Raw genomic sequence first — 22,061 nt, 5'->3', positions numbered from 1 at the left:
TTGTTGTCTCCTACCTACGATAGTAAAATTTTGACAAGGGTTCCTGTGAAATGCATGGAAGTTTGTCTCGACTTTCTTAGTTATTAAACTAAGCCTTTTCTATCCAATAAAAACAAAAGAAAAAAAAAAAAAAAGAAAACAAAGTAAACAAAACTATTGATTGAGGTATTGAATTTAACTTCAATCAAATTAATAAAGATTAGAGTAGTTTACCTGAATTTGTAGAGTCTCAGTTATTTACTCCATGCCTTTGATTTTATCAAAAGGATTTCTGTAAAAAGAAATGAGGATCTCACTATTCAGGTAGGCAACTTTTGGAATCAGACTAATCCATTCTTAACTATTTTAGGGTTTCGGAGTATAATTATATCTCTCAAAGAGCTTGTGAAGAGCGCAAGAGATGTTGCAACTATAGACCTATAATTGAGCATGATGGACTCCCAAAGAAGCAGTCTCATAATGAGGTAGTTCTGAGCTCTTTACTATTCTTGTTATTAATCTAGCAGCTGTTAATTTTTTCTGTTCATTTATTAATGATTTTAAATCTCATGAATTCTTCCGATTGACTGCTCTGAAATTGGGATACCATTGGAATAGAACATAAAAATTTGTAGATTCTCTAATTCCAATAGGAGCTTATGAGATGGCTGTTTTGTCATTCTTTTCCTGCATTTTGTGCACCTCCTTAGTCCTTGCATATTATTTTATATAAAAAAGAATAAACCTCCTGTAGCAATAAATGATGAAGCAGCAGCAGCTGGTAGACTGCTTAATGTTCAGTGGCCCATGATGTTTCCTGTCTGTTTGTTTATAAAAAGCAGGATGCAAACAAGACGAAAACAAGGGAGGAATTGTTGGCTGAAGAAAGGGATTATAAACGTCGAAGAATGTCATACCGTGGAAAGAAGGCAAAGCGATCAACTTTACAGGTATCAGCTTGTTAGATTTATCTCTTGTAGGATGATTCTTATTCATATGCTGCTTCCAACATAGCTTTTGTTATCTCTCTATTCTGTAATAGTTATCGGCATAGGGTCTAACTATGGCATGACAATTCCTTTTCTTATGATCTTTTATGGAAAGATGTAAAATTATATATGTTTTCTAGCTCCTGCATCAACTTTTGCCACCAGAAGTTTTTATGTTAGGTGATATCCTCACTCAAGTTTTTGCTAATTTTACTTTCCGTGGAAGGTTACAAGAGATATATTGAGGAATACGTGGAGGAGATTATGAAAGCTGGAGGAATTGGACGCTTTTGTGAAGGGACCTGAAGAGAGAGGAATAAAATCTGAACAACCAAGTGATCATAACCTTACAAGAAATATTATTGCTGACGTGCACACAAGAGGAAGCAACGGCTCATATGGAGATGCCAGACATAGCTCAGGTCACTCCAAGAAGCAGTCTAATTATGATAGTAGATACTTGGCTTCTGAGAAGCCACAAAAAAGTCATTATGGGTACTATGGCTCTCCGGAAGATTAAAGGAAAATTTCCAGTAAGTACAAATATGATCGAGATCACGATCATAGGTTCTTAGATCAAAGCAGTTAGCCTAGCCAGTCACACATATGGAAGAGATATCCTAATGATCGAGATGATGAGGTGACAGCAGAAACCAGGCATCATGAAACTAAAAAGCTGGCTTCTAGCAGCTCCCATGGAAGATCATCTTCATCCTCAAGATCTGGGGGTGGTTCAAGTGCAAGGAAAGATAGCCATAAATTGAGAGCCAGTGATAGCCAGTCACACGGGTGATAATCACAGTTCAGAGCATTTGGTGTTTAATTCATTTAATGATAGGTATACCCCATCTGATTGTCGTGGCGAATTGGAAGATGAGTACTTCACTGTCAGCAGATTATCCAAGTCCAGATGAACTTTAATTTTATGATCATTGAACGATGAGAAGGTGTGCTGCATGCCGTGCCATACTTTTTAACCTAACAAATTTCTACCTTGTGGTAAGTTTTTCTTTTATACTACATCCCAAGAATCTTTAGCTGTGCGTTCTTCTATTACGGTTTTTTCTTTAACATTTCTTATCCACACAACCTTGCAGAATGAAGTTTTATCTGGCTTCAGAAATTTTATCCTCACCTGTATCCTCCATATTATCCTTGAAGTTTATATCCATTTTCTTATACATTGAATCTTGTCTCAATCTCTATTCTTTCATATATGTTTCTGAGAGATTTGCTACTAACTTAATGTTGCACTTGCATTTATTTGATTTACATCATCATCGTACAAAAGATGCGAATTTTAGATCCACTTTTTCTGTTCTGGGGTTGTCTTATAATTCTAGATTAATTACAAAGACAGATTAATGAAGTCGTCAGAAAAATGATTCACAAATAACATTTTATGGAGGGTGCAACAAACTGTTAGTTATGGTTATGAAATTACCATGTTATACGGTTGTTTCTTTCTGTACTCCTTGTTTGCTTTGGTTTGCACATTTTGGTGTTGCATCAGTTGATCTTTACCTCTTCTTTTCGATTGCAATTGGAGTTGGCCATTCAAAATCTTATGCGGAAAATTAAAAAAATGATATACTAAAAAAAAAGATCGTAGAGTTTAGGCATTATAAACTGGTTAGTGAGGCAATATCATTGAATAAGCCAAACTTGTTTCCGGTCTCTTCCTAGTGAGATGAAAAGTAGTATAAGCTTTGGAGGGCTTATTGATGCATAATGATTTCACTTCAAAAACTTACTCATGTTCGTTATGGAGTGGTATGAAAGATTAATCTAGCAACTTAACAAACATTTTAGGCAATTACACTCAGTACTAGAACTCAACCTTATTACTGATATTCTATTAGTTCTAACTTTTGTATTGCATTTAGTGTTTTGACGAACAGCCCAGTTTATCAGTAAGGTATTGAAGGCAGTCTGGTGATGAATTTGATCAGAGATCTACAACCCACAGCGTTTCAGATCGTCTGTTGCAGGTTGGTTCATCCTACATTTATGCTCACAGTACGTACTTTTAGATTTGCGAAGATATGGACTTTGGCTTCATTGTATGTCTTCTGTCTTTTCCATTTTGGCTGCCCATAAGAGAATTCAATTGGATATAAGTAAACATTGTTAGAAAAGCTCGAAAGAAGTGAAGTGAAGTGGTTGGAGAACTATTTATTTATTTATTTGCATGTTATAGGCAGATGATTGTTTAATGATATCATTTTGTGTATGGTGTGTGGTCTATTAGAACAACATTGTGATTGGACATTTCTTGTATTTCCCCCTAGGAGACGAGCTGACATGCTGATGCGTGAATTAAAATAGAAAGTCGTTTGCAAAGCATTCATATGCTTCGCCTATAATAAAAAAGCTATTTTGGCCCTTTATTCATCAATGCTGAATTTAATTCTAACATTAATTTATCTACCTAAACATACCCAAGTTATCTAACATGAAGGCAAATTCCCCAAACTACTCTCTCAAAGTTCACATTATCAAAATAAGGCTTTTCTTGAAAAGTCGTCAAACTAGTTTTTCTCGGTGCTTCTTGCTCCAAGCCAACCACTGATATTATCTCAAAAACTCAACTTTTTCAATGTTATCAATTGTTTTTGGCTTTGTTGATCAAATCTTGGGTAGTATTAACATATGACATTCTACTAGTTTTTTTATTTATCAATATATATAATCTTTTTAAATTTTATACCAAATCTTAATTAATTGTAAAACACAATCTGTGTTTGTAGATGTAAGGGTGCTCAATTCAAATTGGATGAGACCCACTAGTACTTTAAAATAATTTTCAAGATTATATGCACTCACACATATCATTCACTGCTCCTATTAATTTGAGTTATTGATAACCAGCCTTCAATAAAAGTCATTTTATCAAGAAAAGCCATTTTATCGATCTTATCAACTTGTTTGGTTGATAAATGGTTTTGACTGAGATCGGGATGGGTACTAATAGGCCAAGTGATAATGTGTATAAATATCGGTTATTATAACCTCTTTTATTAGAATAATGAGGTCAAAACGTATAAAAATATGATCAAAGCTTGTGACTTACATTGTAAATTCATAAATATTTAGAAATATAGATTACATAGGTATCATGCTTGTTTTACGCAAGTATCATGTCTAAACACAGGATAACGAATAAAAAATGAACTAGTGAATCGTAGTGCCTGAACTACATGCAACCCTAGAGCCACGCGATGAGAACTCATTGGATGGTTAAACATCTCCAGGAGAGGAACCACGTCATCACGCGAGGAATGCACATTAGAAGACAAGAATGATAGTTGGAGTGACGTGACTTCATAGGATTGGTGTCAGCATTAACAATCTCAAAAGAATAGAAGTTTATCGTCGAAAAGCTGCCTATAAAAGCACTCCATTCCCAAACAAAAAGAAAGAGGCTTGAATGGACCAAAAAGTGCCTGAATGGGCCACAAGAGGTCTAAATAGATGATAAAGAGAGCATGTAGCTAGAGTGGAGAATAAGGCTATTCCCTTCCATCCCATAACTTGTAACACTCTTTCATTGTCTTGTCTTCCAATTTTGTATTCTTTGTAGTTTGTATTGTATATAGTGTGCATTGACCTATGACCTACATTATTCTTTGTAGTTTGTATTGTATATAGTATGCATTGGCCTACGACCTATATTATTTGTATTTGTGACGCGTATACAACTTTTCAATTCAATATTCATTTTCTTTCCATTAGTCAGCGTGTTATTCATAGCTTAGGTAGATGATAAGTTCTTGATAAGAAGAGTTGCTTAAATCTTATCGCGTTAGCTGAGCTATTTGCATTACTTGGCTGACGTTAGTTTCATTGATGATTATTTGAGATATGATCATGTTTACCTAATGCATCACAAGTATGATTCTCTTGAAAAATTTAAAGAATATAAGACTGAAGTTGAGAATGATTTAGATAAAATAATAAAGATACTTCAATAAGATCAAAGTGGAGAGTATATGAACTTACGATTCCAAGACTATTTGATAGAACATGGAATCTAGTCACAACTCTCAATACCAGTACTGTAACGACCCAACTCTTTATACTGAGCTGAGGTCATTACCTTAAAAATAAGCAACAATTTTGACAATTTGTTGAAAATAGGAAAACTAAATTTTCATTAAAATACCATAAAAACATGTTGTAGTTGATTTTACAAAATTTAAATAAATAAATAAAAATATTTAAGATCAAAACACTAAAAACGAGCAATGAAAAGCAAAAGCAAAACTGAGTCTCAACTTTCCTCTACTCTTACTTTTGCCTAAAATATTAAAAATAGAAAAGGATGAGTATCAAAGTATACATAGTAAGGGACCCACTACTAGTTATGCTAGGTGTCTGTTAACTTTCCATTAGGGTTTCATACGAAAGTACCCCAAAATTATCTTGCTCTTGAATGCACGCTATTTAGTAATCATGTACAATTGGGCTCTTCGTAAACTCGACAGAAACACCTAAGAGAATTGAGCTGTAAGTGATCTCGTCGGACCAATCATAAAACATAACACATGACAAATTAGTAGTATCTTCGAACTCACTCAGTCATAAAAAGAAATATAACATGACTGACTAGTGATCCTGTCTAACTCACATAAGTAATAAAAAGAAATATAACATGACAGGTTAGTGGTCCCGTCGAACTCACACCAGCCATAAAAAGAAAAATAACATGACAGGCTAGTGGTCTCATCGAACTCACATTAGTCATAAAAAGGTAGTGATCACGAGGAACACCCATATGGGTACGACCCTAATAAACAAAACACAAAACTCTCATCCATAGCATGTAACATATCATAAACATCATAATCTAGCATGAATATTAATCACAACGTCCTTATCATGTGATTACTATTTCATGCATCATAATACATATCAATCATAACATATCACTCATATCATATCAGTCACATTATGCATCTTAGCTACACAAATACATAATGAAAATACATGCATGCTCTTAATTTTATTTTTGAAGGTCTAGTAGTAAAATCTCTTATATTCGAGAGATTAACCTCACTTTTGTCTAATTTGTATATTTGAGTTTCAAAATTTATTTAACCAAATACTCACTTTTTGATGTAATGCGTAATTAAAGCAATTTCTCCATTCATTTCCAAAGTGGCATAAATCTTGATTAATTTAATTTTGTTGATTAAGCAATTTAATTCTCAAAATTAAATAGATCAACAGCAATTAAGTTATCTCAATCCTTGCTTGAATCTTGATCAGTCTTTGCTTTGCAATTTTCATTTACTTTTCCATATGATAAAGAAATCCCTAAATTTCTAATCTCTTACATCTCTTTAATTTTTTTAATGGTTTGTTGAATGATTTTAACAATTTCTTTCAAGATTGATTCTTCCATTCCATTCCATTCCATTCCCTTGAGTTTGATACCCCGACTTGTCGATACACTACCATATTAGTAAGTAATAGTTTTACAAATTACTTTTGACAAGGTAAAAATTGGCAAACATTCTACCTTTATTTCAATAGCAACTTTCATTCATTTTCTTGTATTATTGGGAGCATATTATTGCATAAGTGACCTTATCAATACATTTTTTGTTTTGCACATATTCTTTGTCCCTTCATAGTAAAATCTATTGTTTAAGATTGTGTACCAAGATCTTTTATATTTGATACACGATCTTGAACTAAATAACACTCTGAAAAAAATAAGACAAGATTTATGATTGATTGAAAACAAAAATCATGATTTCAAAAAAATATAAAAAAAAATTGCAGAAGAAGAAGAGAAGAAAGAAAATGGAAAGGAAGGGACAAATCTGAAATGTTTTTTAAAAATATGGTCGACTTTCTGAATTTTTTAATTTTGTTACACGAGTCGTAAACATATATTTTGGTGTTTTGTTATATTTATGAAAATTTACTTATTTGAAAATGCCCCTCAAAATAACATAATCTAAAGAAAAATCAATTTTTTTATATCTTCATAATAAAATCTCTATTACACGTTTGTAAAAAATACATAATTTATTGAAATCTTTTAAAAAATATAAGAAAGCTACAAAATATTTACATGGTATAAAATAATTTTGAAAATCTAAAAAGCCTACAAGCCCACAACGGAAAATACAAAAAACAGCCCGTGATTAATTAACATTCACACGTGTAATATATTTGGATAGCGATTGTCTAGATTTGACTATTCTTGTTTGGTCGTTTAGATTTTGGTAGATTTTTTCACGTACGCAATCATCTAGATTTAGCACATGATCGTTTAAATTTGGGTAGTCAAATCTAAACGATTTTATTCAAGATTTTTTGGTAGGTGATCGTTTAAATCTCAACGGTTTTTTTTACGATTATTTATATGTGGCACGCCATTTTAAAAAACCAAATAATGATTTGAAAAGAAAATAACACGGTCTTAAACTAAATAAATTATTTATTTATTGAGCTACAAATGGAAAACAAATGAAAAATGCATATAAAAGTTGGTAACATTACATTACATAAGTATGTTTAAAAATAACAGGGTCGTTTAAAATGCATATCAAAGTTCATCACACTAAACATTCTCCTAATTAAATTATTTATTGCTAAATTGCTCACACATTATCTAACTGACCTCAACAAGTATTTGAGACTCACAACATACATAACATTACATATATATCTTTTGCAATAAACAAGGATCTGTAGAAGCATTCACACAACCATACATTGTTTGTGCATCATGAATAATTAGTTGTTTGATACATAATATAAGATAAACGTGGTTTTGCACGTAGATGTAATGGGTTTGAAAGAAAGAGACCTACCTTTTACCGAAACTTCTCTTCCAATTCGAAGAGATTTTCTAAAAAAAACTTTTCTCTAACAAATTTCCTCTAAAGAGTTTTTCTTTTTCGCAATAGATTTTTCTCCCCCGAAGAATTCTTTGTTTAAGAAATTCTCCTTCAAAGAATTCTTTGTTTAAAAAAACTTTCTCCCTTTTTCCAAATGACTTAGGAAAAAAATAAGAATGTGTACCACAAATTAGGAAAAAAGATAATCAAAATTTGATATTATATTAATAAGATAATTTTATTTTCCTAAAATAAATAAAATAAAATAAATTATATATATATATATATATATATATATATATATATATATATATATATATATATATATATATATATATATATTTGTTTGAAATTGATTTTTTTTCCTAAAATGATATAAAATAAGTTGAAGTTGATATTAGAATATTTTATTTAAAACAAATTCATTTATTTTTTCCTAATACAAATAAGATAAAGGTGATATTAAAATATTGATATTATGTTATTACTAATTTTTTTACCTTTTTTTCAAAAATAAATAAATAAAAGTTTAGCCATTACTACTAACATTATTTTTAAAGAAAATTATTGATAGTATAAAAATAGGTGACTACAGACCAAAGTGCTTCAATGGAATGGATATCGTTAGAGTTAAATTTTAGATTGGACAAAATAAGCCAAATTCTAGATGTCAAATTGACAATTATTTATTTCACATGATACTTATAGTATCTCAATTAAGTGACAAGTCAGTTCCATTTAGTTTATGTTATGCACTTTTTCTTCATAATTTTTTGTTTTTTTTTTTGTTATGAAGCATCATGCAGAAATATTATTTTGCTTTTGAATACTTTTTAGTTGAATGTTTATCATTATTATTAGTTGTTCAATTTTTTAAAAGTTTACCCCTATTGTGCTCTAAATTCAATTTAGAATCAATTGTGTATACTCTAATTTCTTATGTATCTATCTAAATAGTAATGCCTAAAGAACGATTGAAACAAAACAATTATATATTTAAAAGCATGAGGGAAAAGTATTTGACAAGAATTGTTGCAAAAGACATATTAAAAATGTTGCAACCACAATGTAGCTATACCACTAGTTTTAGCTGTTTATTAAATTGTTCCAATACATTTGAGAAAAAAATGTGCATGCTAGTAAGCCCTAAATTCTGCTTATGTTGGATCCAGGTGTTGACGTTTTATCCATACTCTTCAATATAAGCCCTAAATGGTTGAGATCAGTCAAGAGGTCATTCATCCTTTCAACTGCCATTTACTCTTCAATATATTCATGATTTAGTGCATCACAGCAAGTTGAATAAGCAATTACTCATTTACCTTTCAAAATGTAGAAATGGCTCAACTTCATCTATCATATTATGCTTATACTTCTTATCTATCTATATGCACCAAACATTAAAGAGACTGATGTTAATAAAAAACACTGTAGGAGTTCATAGTTTAATCAAAACGAAGATCAAATTACATACGATCATTTTAAGTTTGGTAATTGTTTCTCCCTCCTTTTTACTTTTTCTCTTTTTGAAAACATAACAAAATCATGTTTGAAAATCATTTCTTATTTCTTTTTTTTTTCTTTTCCAAAATCCTGGAATTTCTTATTCAAGCGCAAACTTGGAATTTATGAAAATATCATGAGTTTTTTTATTTTGTTACACGGGTTGTAAATATTCAGGTGTTTTGTTATATTTATGAAAACTAACCATTTTAAAACTAGCGTTATAATTCATTTGTAGATATTTTTGGTATAATATATTTATAAGTAAAACGTTTAGTTCACCTGAGATTGTTGCCAAAATTCCAACAAAATTTTGAAAACGTTTATGAAAAATGAGAAACAAGGAATAGGAACAATTACCAAACGCTTACGTTTCTCAAGAAATTGGAAACAAGAAGAACCAAACAAAAAAAATAAGAATGCTATAAAACGACCCCTGAGCTTGACAACTAACTCACTGGAAATGAGGGATCTTGGGCCTTATTTGTTCACCTGCAACATTTAAATTAGATACAGTTGTTCATTAGATAAAGATCCTCATCCAATTTTAGATAGCCTGTTAGTATTTAGTTAAGGCAGTTTTAGTTGAGTCAAGACACCGCTGATGTTTTCTTTAATTAGTCAGTTCAAGAATCTAACCTGATGTGGAAGGCAGTATTGAGCAAAATAGCCAACTGAGAAGTGATATGATCTCCTATGGGCATTCTTCACCACCTGAATTTTCTGTTCTGTAATGGTCATCAGTAACTGAAAGAATGCAGAAAGTGATTACAAGTGAGTAATCTACAATAGTATTTTTTTGAAAAAAAAAAAACAAGGTTTTTAACATGAGTAATATGCAGTAAAAACAAAAATGAACATTGAGCTCTACTGAGTGAGGGTCATGGTTGATCGTAAGATGCCTATGAGAAACTTATTTAGGAGCCTACACAGGAGTTGATCAAGCATCAGTCTGGGATACTGCTGTTCTCAGTTAACTTAACATAACTACTTGTACTTAAGCATTTTTTGCCACTTTGGAATTACCTTGAAGAGCATTGAGGCAGAGTTACTGTGGAAACTATATGGATTTGTAGGAATTGAATTATGAATAAATGAGTAATTACAATGAATTAAGGCAAGAAAAAAAGCTTCATTACTACACCTATACTGTTGTGTCAAGAATGAAAAAGCTATGTAAAATTTCCCATGATTTGTTGATAAACTGATGAGATCGATGACGATGAAGATCCACTCGAACTATCGACAACTGGTTGGAATGAAGCACAGATGTTATCGTCGTCGTGCTCCTGTTTGGGTGTGAGGAATCTATCTGTCTCCCTCAGCTGCTGACCAGCCAAGAAAACCTGAAATGGTAGTATTGGTCTTCCATTGGTATAATCGTAACCAGCGGCCGAGAGTTTTTGGTTCAATGGCAAAGAAATCGGAAAGTCCGAGACCACAGATGCCAAAGACCCAGAGATACCTGTTGCAGTATGCTTTGAACTTAATCCAAAGGTACTGTATGGCAAGGTGTTCCGGAGTGGAGGGAACTTCATTTGACAGAATGGAGGAGCTCCAAGTTTCATATCGTTTGTAAAAGTGTCAAAACCAGACCTTTGATAGTCATTGTTAAATTCCGGTTTTGGATAAAAATGGGTGGCAAGATCTTGAATTTCTGTTTCGGACTTTGGGACGTTTGAGTTTCTGGACAAACCCATGTTTGGTTGCACATGAGAAGCAGGCGGTTGGGCATTGCCATTACCCGAGTTTACTTGACTGCTGTTTCTTGCTGCTGGCACTTCATGATTGTGTTTCCCTTCGTATGTTGTAATGACACATTTCAGATCATGTGATGCTCTCTCAACATGTTTCCTTACTAAGCAGCCTGCACTCGTGCATTTGTAGTAGCTCCTGTACACAGAAACAGTAATCCTCAAACGATAGGAGACATAATCAATTTGAGTAATCCTCAAACAGTAATCCATGTCGATGCTTACGCATCTTTTTGATTTTCAAATTCAAAAATCATGATCATATCAAAAGTCTAGGAACAAATACTATTTCAACTCTGAGAATTTTATGTGAGCAAAAATAAGAATCTGGGAGTAAAATCCATCAATTTTACAGTAAACGACTAAACGTATTCCTTGTCCCTTCAGTTATCAGAAAACACATAGAATGCAACAAAAATCCATATTCATAAACACACTAGCATAAACTTTAATGCTGGTACCTTGGATTTGGATTTCCTTTGACAACTTTTTGACCATATTTCCGCCACCGATACCCATCTTCAAGTATGTCAACTTCAGTTTCAATTTGGACAACTACTCTTGGTTCACGTACAGATCTTGAAGCCAAGTTTGTCTCAATTGAACTATCCTCTTTCCGCCTGCAACAATTCATTCCGAAGATTAGCAATCTTTGTGTTAGGCCCCTATTATTCATAATTACAAACACAGGGATAAGAAGGGGAATGGTTAGGTGACAGCACAGTCAGTGATGATAAGTGAGGAGAATAACCGTGGAGGGACCGACCAGAGGGAATTGGAGTACTAAAGGAATGTTTTGGGACTGCCGAAGGTTAGGTTACATTTTGGGGAAAAGCTGTTGAATTCTTTTGGGAGAAGAACCAGCCTTCTTGAATTTGCTGGGGTGATCTTTTTCTTTGCTTTCCTTTGCTTTCCTTTGCTATTTGTTTACTGTTCTTATTTTCTCTGTTCTTGTGTAAACACTGTGAAGACTAGCTTCATTTCCATTTCAATGTATTGTCAGAGTACCGTCTCTGTTTCTCTAGCCTTGTTGAGATTTTCTGAGTGGCAAGTGGAGGAGTCCAAACAAGAAGGCTGAATGCTTATTGAAGACTATCCAAGACCTGGGAGGTAGAAGATCAAGGGTTCCTGCTGGAATTTCATAATGTGGAAATTGAGGAAGGCAACAGGGATGAATGTGATAGTGAAGAAACAGGGGAGGAGTCTCACTTGCCCATGATTCGGAATTTGTTAAAGAGATATAAGGAGGTGTTTGGGATGCCAAAGAAGTTACCTCCTAGAAGAGCAGTAGATCATCGAATGCTGACAGTGGATGGATAGAAACCCATCAACGTTAGGCCTTACAAGTATGGGTACATCCAAAAGGAAGAGATTGAAAGATTAGTTTCTGAAATGTTGCAAACGGGAATCATCAGACCCTATTCAAGCCCCGTATTGCTCGTGAAAAAAAGAGATGGAGGGTGGTGTTTTTGTGTGGACTACCGTAAATTAAATCAGGTGATATTGCGGACAAATTTTCCATTCCTGTGATTGAAGAACTTCTTGATGAACTACATGGTGAGGCAGTTTTTTCTAAGTTGAAATTGCGTTCAGGGTATCACCAAATTCGGATGAGGGAGGACATTGAGAAGACAACTTTTTGCACCCACAAAGGACATGAGTTCAATGTTATGCCCTTTGGATTGACCAATGCACCATCAACCCTTTTAGTCACTAATGAATCAAGTTTTCATACCCTTCCTGAGGCATTTTGTGCTAGTGTTTATTGACAACATCCTAGTCTACAGCACTGACATCACTGAACATGAAAAACATTTGGGAGTGGTGTTTAGTATTTTGAGAGACAACAAATTGTTTGCAAATGAGAAGAAATGTGTCATTGGGCATTCCTAAATTCAATATTTGGGACATTGGATCTCTAGTAAAGGAGTAGAGGATAACGGCAAAAAAGTGAAAACGATGGTAAATTGACCACAACCAAGAGACATATCTGAATTGAGGAGATTTTTGGGCCTTACAAACTACTATAGAAGAATTGTAAAAGGTTCTGGGAATATTGCCCCGCCTCTTACCAAGTTGTTGCAGAAGAATGGGTTTAAATAGGACGAAGGGTCCCGCTGAAGTATTCGAACCGTTAGAGCAAGCAATGATATCAATCCCCGTTTTAGATCTTCCGGATTTTTCTTTACCCTTCACTATTGAAACAGACACGTTGGGGGTTGGGCTGGGAGCAGTCTTGTCTCAAAACGCACGACCCATTGCCTATTTTAGTCAGAAACTATCTCCTCGTGCACAGGCCAATATACGAGAGAGAACTAATGGAAGTGGTGATGGCAATGCAGAAAATGGAGACACTATTTGTTGGGAAGAAGATTTACAGTACTCTCAGACCAAAAGGCATTGAAGTTTTTGATCGAACAAAGGGAAGTACAACCCCAATTTCAGAGATGGTTGACCAAGTTGCTGGGCTGTGACTTTGAGATTTTATACCAACCAGTTTTCAAAACAAAGTCAGACACCCTATCCGAATGAACCACACGGTGGAATTAAATACATTGACATCCCCAGGGATAGTAGATGTGGACATGGTTATGAGAGAAATGGAAAATGATGACGAGCTCCAAAAAATAATCAGTATTTTGACACAGGATCCTGAGTGAAAAACAAACTATCAATTGGTGCCAGGCAGGTTGCTATAGAAGGGGAACAATCTAAAACTTCATCCTCAATTCTAGCCTTACTCCATACCTTCCATGACTCGATTTTAGGAGGACATTCGAGATTTCGCAGAATCTACAAAAGAATGAATGGAGAGATACATTGGGTGGGCATGAAAAATGATGTGAAGCAATATGTTGAGCAGTATGAAGTTTGTCAAAGGAACAAAACGAATGCTCTCTCGCCGGTGGGACTTCTACAACCCTTACCTCTACCAAACTTAATCCTCAAATATTGGAAAATGAATTTCATAGAAGGGCTACCAAAGGCAGGGGGATTTGATGCCATTATGGTGGTGGTAGACTGCCTAAGTAAGATGGCTCATTTTATCACCCTTAAGCACCCATTCACAGCTAAACAGGTTGCGTAAAAATTCATTGAAGAAGTCATTAGCAAGCATGAAATCCCGAAGTCGATTATCACAGACCGTGATAAGATTTTTTTGAGTCATTTCTGGAGAGAACTGTTTTCAGCTATGGAGACATCTGTAAGACCCCCAATTATCCATACTTATAGGAGGAAGGGTAGAAAAGTAACTGCACAGGGAATTATTATGGAGAAATGATTGGAAGGACGTTCTGAGTGGTAGGGCCCACTGGGCTGAGGAATATGTGAGTCTATAAATAGGATTATTAGGTTGGAGTAGCTAGGGTATTTTTAACTTTTAGGAGGTAGGGCTACAGCAGCCACCAGGGTCTCTTAAAACCAAGAGGCTGGTATGATCTTTTCTGCATTTTTCCTTGTTGTTTCTTGTTATTTCTTTTCATCTTGTGAATCTGGATCATTTGGCTTTATATATAAATAAAGTAAACCAGAGTACCGCCTCTGTTTAAGCCATTTATACAGTCCTTTCAGTCTAAATTATTGTTAGTATCCTAACAACATCACTAAAGAGAAGTACTGCGTTCCCATCCCCAAACGAATGGCCAGACCGAGAGGGTGAATTTTTGTCTTGAGACCTATCTGCGATGCTTTTGCAACGAGCAGCCAACCAAGTGGCACAAGTGTATATTGTGGGCTGAGTTATGGTATATTACACCACTTTCCACTTATCTGCGAGGATGACTCATTCCAAGTGGTCTATGGAAGACCCCCACCCCTGCTGGTTTCATATGGAGACAGGAAAACGACCCATAACAGTTCAGAGCAGTTGGTCAAGGAGAGAGATCTGGTGATTGGTGCTTTGAAGGAGTATTTAGTAGTGGCTCAGAATCGGATGAAGCAGCAAACTGATTTACACCGCTGGGAGCTAAAATTCAAAACTGGAGATGAATTATATTTAAAATTCAAGCCCTACAAACAAAGGTCATTAGCCAGAAAGTGGAGTGAGAAGCTAGCCCTAAAATTCTATGGCCCATACCGCATGATACAAGAGATTGGGGAAGTAGCTTACCGGTTGGACCTCCCTCCCGAAGTAATGATTCATAACGTGTTCCATATCTCCCAACTGAAACTAAAGTTGGGGCAAACTCAACAGGTACAGCGCTTGCCACCAGATTTGACTGAGGAATTTGAATTGCAAGTTGAACCCGAGATAGTTTTCGGGATCCGTTGGAACAGTGAGATAGGGCTAATGAATGATTGGTGAAATGGAAAGGGCTACATGACAGGGAAGCAATGTGGTAATCTGTCTACTCCATTAACCAGCAATATCCTTCATTCCACCTTGACGACAAGGTGAGCTTCGAGCCCGGCCGTATTGTAGGCCCCCTATTATTCATACTTACAAACGCGGGGTAAAAAGGGGTATCGTCAGGTGACAACATAGCCAGTGGTGATAAGTGAGGAGAATAACCGTTGAGGGACCCACCAGGGGAAATTGGAGTACTTAAGGAATGTTTTGGGATTGCTAAAAGTTAGGTTACATTTTGGGGGAAAAACTGTTGAATGCTTTTTGGAGAAGAACCAGCCTTCTCGAATTTGCTAGGGATCTTTTTCTTTGCTTTTCTTTGCTATTTGTTCACTGTTCTTATTTTCTCTGTTCTTGAATAAGCACTGTGAAGACTAGCTTTATTTCCATTTCAATATATTGTTACAGAGAACTGTCTCTGTTTCTCTAGGCTTGTTGGGATTTTCTGAGTGGCAGGTGGAGGAGTCCTAACACTTTTCAACTCATCATGAATTTTGTCAGCAGTTTTTAACAAACATGAACAACTTGAGGTAAATCCGATAGAGAAAGAACATCAATTAAAATGATGAAAATAATCAAATTAAGAAGGGTTAGGTCGTTAACTTACCAATACCTTTTGAGAAATATAAGCTCTGTAATTCATAATATGTTTAAACCTAAGTAGATCCACAAACATGCGCTCTCTTAAGTGGTAGGAACCAGGAAGTTATGAAATTCATCCACATTATGGCGTCAAAAACTGTAGATACTGCTCACCAGAAAAGAACATGAAAATAATGCTGTAGATAACACTTCATCAGTTCCATGCATTTACAGTCAATCTTTTATCAAATCCCCTCCCCTCGTAGATACATAGAGTTATTCTAACCAATTTGTAGTCCATAACGAACATATTTTTGGTTATTTCTTTTATTATAATATCCTATGAATAGTAGGATCATCACCTTCTTTTCAATTCAGGTTCGGCATCATCAGCTTCTGTGCAAACTGAAATGCTTCCCTGAGTTGTAAGATCATCGTCACCACCACCACCATTATCATCATCATGACTGGCAAGTGTGGATGAAAGCTCAGGTGTTCCTACCGGTTCAAGAACCCCAACAGTTTTCTCTTGGGGATTTAACAATGGATCAGAAAGTTCACTCAAAACTGACACGGAGGGCGTCCTCTCTAGACCATCAACACTACAATTTGAGATAGGTTTGATATCCTTCACCCCATATTGAGAGTTTCTCCACGTCAGCCCAGCTTCAAGTTTGGAATGGTTTCCACCACCTTCACCAATTTCTGGATTATCCCCTGAAATTGGCACAGATCCAGCCATGGCTCGACGATTGGGATCAGGTTTTGCATGATTATGAGCACCCTTATAGATGATTTCAGTTATTTGACCATCAAGAGATCGCTCCACCTTTTTCTTTACTAGACAATTTGGATGCGTACATTTATAGTAGCTTCTTGGATATTCGCTACCTTTGACCTGTTTCTGTCCATATTTCCTCCAGTTGTATCCATCTTCTGATGTCCTTAACATTCCCATAGGAATGTAAGACCCTTTTTGTTCATCTTCTAAAGGATGCTGCGTGTCAATGTCATCTCCTTGTGTTGATTCTTCATGTATACATGGTTGATTAGTAGTTATAGAAGAAAGACAACTTTCCATATTCTCACAGTTGCCATTAACAATCTTGCCATCAAAATAACTATTGTCAGTGGATGGTGCAATTTCATATTTCAATACAGCAGCCTCTTTTGGAATATCAGGTACGAATTCAAAATCCATCAGCGTTTTCTCCGATTCAAGGGCTTGATGATCAATTTCAGCTTCCTGGGTAACAATTACAATAAAATCAAAATGATAAGAACCATTTTTTTAAGCATTAAACAGTTTAATGTCTACAACAATTAGTCGTGAAGAATATGCAAGATAAATCTACCCAATCTGCAACACTCTAAACTAACCAACGCCTAGATAAAAGTCACAGATGAAAATATATTTTCCAAGATATGGCCCTACCTAACGCTCACCTGTTACCTCAAGTTAAGATTCCATATTTACTTTTCTGCACTCCATAGTCACAAATCAACATTCTTAACACCTTAATACCCACTTACCACCAGAAAAATTGACATTAGTATGAGATTGTAACGCTGTGTTCCAAATCAAATATGAACGATGTTAAAGTTAATGATGACTTTCAGAGGATTGCTTCAAATGCCAATACAGTTGGGGCTTTCTGGAGCCGCCATATTATGACAAGTGATAGAGGGTGTGAGATATTATGTCCAAAACACAGAAAACCCAATAAACTTGTCTAGAAAACTGTCACTTTTCTGATCACAATCCTAATTGTGGCGAACAAGAAGGGGAAAAAAAGTAAAGAAAAGGAGAAGACCCAAAAGGGGTCCTAATTTTCTTGCTGCAGAGAGATCAGGAAAAGGTTTGGGGTTCTGATAGAGGGAGCTACAGAGTTATAAGAAGCATGTTTGTTGCAGAAAAACAGCAGATCTGAATTCAGCATATCAGATCCATCGGGAATTTAACAAGATTACTCTACATTTAGGGATTCTTTTGTCATATAGATCTTGACACACCATTATGAAACGTAATAAATTCTGAAAGAAAAAAGAATTTGAAATCAATGAACTTAAGAGCCTCTGGTATCAGTCTCTATATTTTGTTTCCTTCACTCTTTCCTTCCCACTTCTCCAAATTTATTCCTTCTCAGTTTCTCAGCACTGATATAGTCTCCTGGTTTAAGCTAAGGGCAAAGCTAAATGTTTATCAAGAAAAAAGAAAGAATCAAACTGAAAACTATCTGCCACAATGAGGTTACCATGGGTCCCCATAAACACTACATTGTGTGTCTCAAAACCATCACTAATGCAAGAATGATTTGATCCACCTGTCCATATGGCCTGTTCACTGGAGTCTACCAAAAAGCCAACTAGCAACTATGCTTTTTTGCCAACAATATGGAATTTCACCATGCTGCCAAACCATATCTCACATTCTTGTTTTTTGCTCACCTTAACGAACTATAAGGAATCAAAATGGTGTTTACATGTGCACTAATGCTTGTGTCATTGCCTTTCCCCTTTCACCAACTATTGTTATCTTTCCTACTGTTTTTTTTTTTACCTTTTTGGTAGAAAAAACAACTATTGTTATCTTTTCTACTGTACCACTATCATCTTAGGTTTGGAACTTTCTGATTTGTTGTTCTCAATTATCTTTGATGTTTAATGATAGCAGGTTAAACTCATTAAGTGACAAACCTAAAATCCACCCTATTCAAACCCATTTAGCTCTAGATGACAACTAAATTGAAAATCCAGATCTTCTACATGATTAATTAAATGTTTTAACCAATAAAGTGCCTTATCTAGTATTTAAACTAATAGAGTTATAACACCAAATTGTAGAAATGCGTTTAATCATTTCATAAGGATTGTGATAGGAAAATTTGGTCTACTGATTTTCAAAGTAGAATGTTCAATAAGATTGATGAATCAGCATTTGATCTGGATCTAGGTGTTTTCACAACTTGAAATTCATATGATACAGTTGAATACAATAAGGATACTCAAGATTAGAGTTAAATAAGATTTGACTGAATGAGCTTGTAGTTCCTAACTATTAACAACACTGAAAAGGAGAAAAGCAATCACAGTACTCGAATAATAATAAGCTTTTCTTTTCCAATTTCTGGGAAATCACAGTACTATTGCCACGTAAGAGTAAGCATCCATTCTCCCTCATAAATTCACTAAGATTATGGGCAAAGTTACTACTAAATACGCAAACGAGAAAAGAAATAGCATAAATTACCTGATTTTCAATCCTCAGAAGACTTTGAAGAGTGCAAAGCTCCCCCTGAGGTGCGAACCTGAAGAAGGAATCCTCACTACCGTGGCTAATTCCATCTTCTGGCATTACAGGATTCAACAATGATTGTTCATCCTTTATTTGATGTATGGGAGGAAATGTACCAGTGGTTGGAGATGGCAAATCCTAACATAAACCATCCATTCGTCTTAAATAAGAAGGCAGAAGAAACAAAGAAAAACTGATAAAATTCACAACAACCTAAATGTTCCATGTGATAATGTGTAATGTCACACGTGAAACGAACCGAATACATTTCCATTGTCATATACGGTTTTATTGACAAATTCCTCCTTAACGTTCTAAAATATGGAAATTGGTTTTATCAAAAACAATTAAAAGGAAACAAATTGAAAATAGGAAGAAACGAAGCTTTCATTGGGATAGATGAAATAGGACACACAAGGGTATACAAAAGAGCAATCCTAAATCCAACAAAGCACTCACGCCCAATTACAGAAAGGGGTGTTACACGAGAGAATAAAGCTAAGCAGATAACTATTAAACGTTGTATTAACAAATGTCCACAAGGAGGAATTAAACCCAATCCTACCCCAAAAGACCTACCGCAGACCTCTCCAACCCACAAAAAATTATACTATTCTTCTCAAGTCAGATACACCCATAACAAAGCAGAAAAAAAAAACTGCCACAGAACCCTTCCTTTTTTACGAAAAGGAGAACTCAAGAGCTCAACATTCTCTGTTATGAGCTAGTACAATCCCAAAGGCCCAAAAGAACCTGTTCCACAAAGAAGCAAAAAAATCACAATCCTAACGTAAATGGTCATGATCTTCTTTTTGTCTCCTACAAAGAACACACCAATAAGGCCACAATACCATGGTGGAAAGCCTCTAGTTGCATTCTTGAGCATTACTCTCCCATGCAAAACTTGTCAGACAAAATTTTCCCCTTTTTTAGGAATTTTAACCTTCCAAAAGCAAGGAAAATCGAGGAGCTCCCTAAAAAAGAGAAAAGGAAGTACCCAAAACAAAAGAGTTACTGGAAAATCTCACGAAGTATTTTGGAAACCAAGATCTTGAGTTTTCACAATAACGAGATTGGATGCAAGATTCCCTTATGTAAAATCGAAGTTATCCTAAGATGCATGATACTGATAGAAATGGCAGACATTTCCTTAAATCTCCTATGGCCTGGCCAAATCACCTTACTGTGATATTATCCAATATAAAATTGCTCCAAGCCAAGCAGAATTAACGTTGAAGTTCTTAAGATTTGGCCATAAAAAAGAAAGGTGGAACTATCACTTCTAACCGTACTTGCATATCCTACGACATCCAAAGGTGAGATAAGATGTAAATACGACAGTAACAATGAGAGAGATTTTATTCCATGGAGGCATAAGAAAGAAGAGAGAAAAAGAGAAGAAGAAGAAGAAAAACAAATGAAGGGTTCATGATGATTTGATTTGAGAAAAACTAATAGGTAATAAATTAAAAAAATTGATTTGGAAAACCAGAAAAGCTGTGGAGAACAGAAAATCAGTAGCAATGATAACAATCACACGACAATCCAAGCTAGAACAGGAAAAAAAGAACTAAATCAATTATGTACCATCTTAGACCTAAGATTCGGAATTCAGATTTGGTAAAGGGAGTGAGAGGTTGTTCCCGTGAATCCATGCATCGGGCCCACGTCACCTTGGAAGAGTGAAGACTGTACCTACACACCGATACATAGGCCTGGATTGCTCCAAGGTTAACTATCAATTCCCTTTTAAGTTTTAAATTAGCAGAGTTAGCATTGAAAAGGTGGAAAGGAAGGTAATGAAAAGATCAAGAGCTGAAAAAGGACATTGACTCCCTATACACAGGAATGATAAAAGAAGAGAGAAGAGAAAATATATGAAAAGTAAGATGAGGCATTAGAGAAAGCAAGAAAGAAAGAGAATAGGTAATGGCACCTGTGTATTGAGAAGCATAACAGGGGAATCAAGCAACAGAGTTGGGTTGATTCCAGGAGGAATGGTGAGGGAGGGAGAAGAAAGAATGGGGGAATGGGAATCCTTTGTAGGGATCCACCCATTTCTCCGTCTCTTGGAAGGTCGTGATTGGGCAAAGCTTCCAGCATTGGCATCAACGAGAACACCATCATCTGTGAGGTGGCCAAAGTGGTCCATAAACTAACAACGCCAAATATTGATTATCAGAGAGAGTTAAGACATAATAATTAAAAAGGAAAGAAGAGGAAGAAGAAGAAGAAGAAGAGGAAGAAGAAGAAGAAGAAAAAGAAAAGAATGTGAATGGAGGTTGAGTTGAAGTGAGAAGAATGGAGGTGTGTGTGTGTGTGTGTGTGTACGGTGTGTGTGTGTACCTTGAAGTGGAAGATGTGATAATTTGAATGACATTGAAGGAAGATTAAAGTTAGAAATGGAAAGAGAAAGAAAGTACAAAAAAAATATGAGAAAAAGGAAATTGGGAGGAAGATAGAAATAAGCGTAAATTCTGTTAGGTTGCAATTTCTTATTTTTTCTTAAAATAGTTCTCTCAAGATCTTCTTCTTCTCTTCTCTTTTTCTTCTTCTTCTTTTTCTTTTTCTTTTTTAAAAGTACACCACGTGGGGACCCACATCTCACTCATCCATCGAGTGATACACAAATCTCTTTCCTTCCCATCTAATATGGATTCATTCTTTTTAGGCTTTGGTCCTTCAACTTTTCCATCACTAATCATTTTACTATTATTTCTCAACCTAATTTAATTTCCACACTCAAAACAATTT

The 22,061-nt window shown here is 35.1% G+C and overlaps 1 protein-coding gene and 1 long non-coding RNA gene across 13 annotated transcripts; one reads left to right on the top strand and one right to left on the bottom strand.

The window, feature by feature from the left end:
- Positions 1–200: 200 nt before the first annotated feature.
- LOC105436352 lies at positions 201–4,682 on the top strand. Of its 5 annotated transcripts, none has more exons than XR_004214167.1 (5): positions 201–464; positions 819–929; positions 1,195–1,967; positions 2,066–2,959; positions 4,123–4,682. It is a non-coding gene; the product is annotated as an uncharacterized LOC105436352 (long non-coding RNA). The 5 variants fall into 5 exon arrangements; XR_970229.2 differs by having other exon boundaries at positions 202–464; positions 822–929; positions 4,223–4,682; XR_004214168.1 differs by having other exon boundaries at positions 202–464; positions 822–929; positions 4,147–4,682.
- A 4,161-nt stretch (positions 4,683–8,843) lies between these two features.
- Positions 8,844–21,796, bottom strand: LOC101206605 (WRKY transcription factor SUSIBA2). Of its 8 annotated transcripts, XR_004217514.1 has the most exons (9): positions 21,244–21,644; positions 19,263–19,445; positions 16,375–17,258; positions 11,544–11,702; positions 10,473–11,221; positions 9,968–10,075; positions 9,787–9,820; positions 9,148–9,209; positions 8,844–9,033 (listed from the first exon to the last, which is right to left on the bottom strand). XR_004217514.1 is itself a non-coding variant. In XM_031887546.1 (6 exons), exons 1-6 carry the CDS (start codon positions 21,457–21,459, stop codon positions 10,637–10,639), a joined length of 1,908 nt encoding a protein of 635 aa, XP_031743406.1. In that variant the 5' UTR covers positions 21,460–21,644; the 3' UTR covers positions 10,502–10,636. The 8 variants fall into 8 exon arrangements, 1 of the variants encoding a protein (XP_031743406.1); XR_004217513.1 differs by having other exon boundaries at positions 8,844–9,209; XR_004217510.1 differs by adding an exon at positions 21,654–21,796 and having other exon boundaries at positions 8,855–9,820; positions 21,244–21,462.
- Between the last annotated feature and the right edge of the window lie 265 nt (positions 21,797–22,061).

Source organism: Cucumis sativus, chromosome 1, assembly GCF_000004075.3.
Source record: "Cucumis sativus cultivar 9930 chromosome 1, Cucumber_9930_V3, whole genome shotgun sequence".
Taxonomy (NCBI): Eukaryota; Viridiplantae; Streptophyta; class Magnoliopsida; order Cucurbitales; family Cucurbitaceae; genus Cucumis; species Cucumis sativus.
The sequence above is the reverse complement of the archived record's forward strand: the minus strand, read 5'-3'. Positions and strand labels throughout refer to the sequence as shown.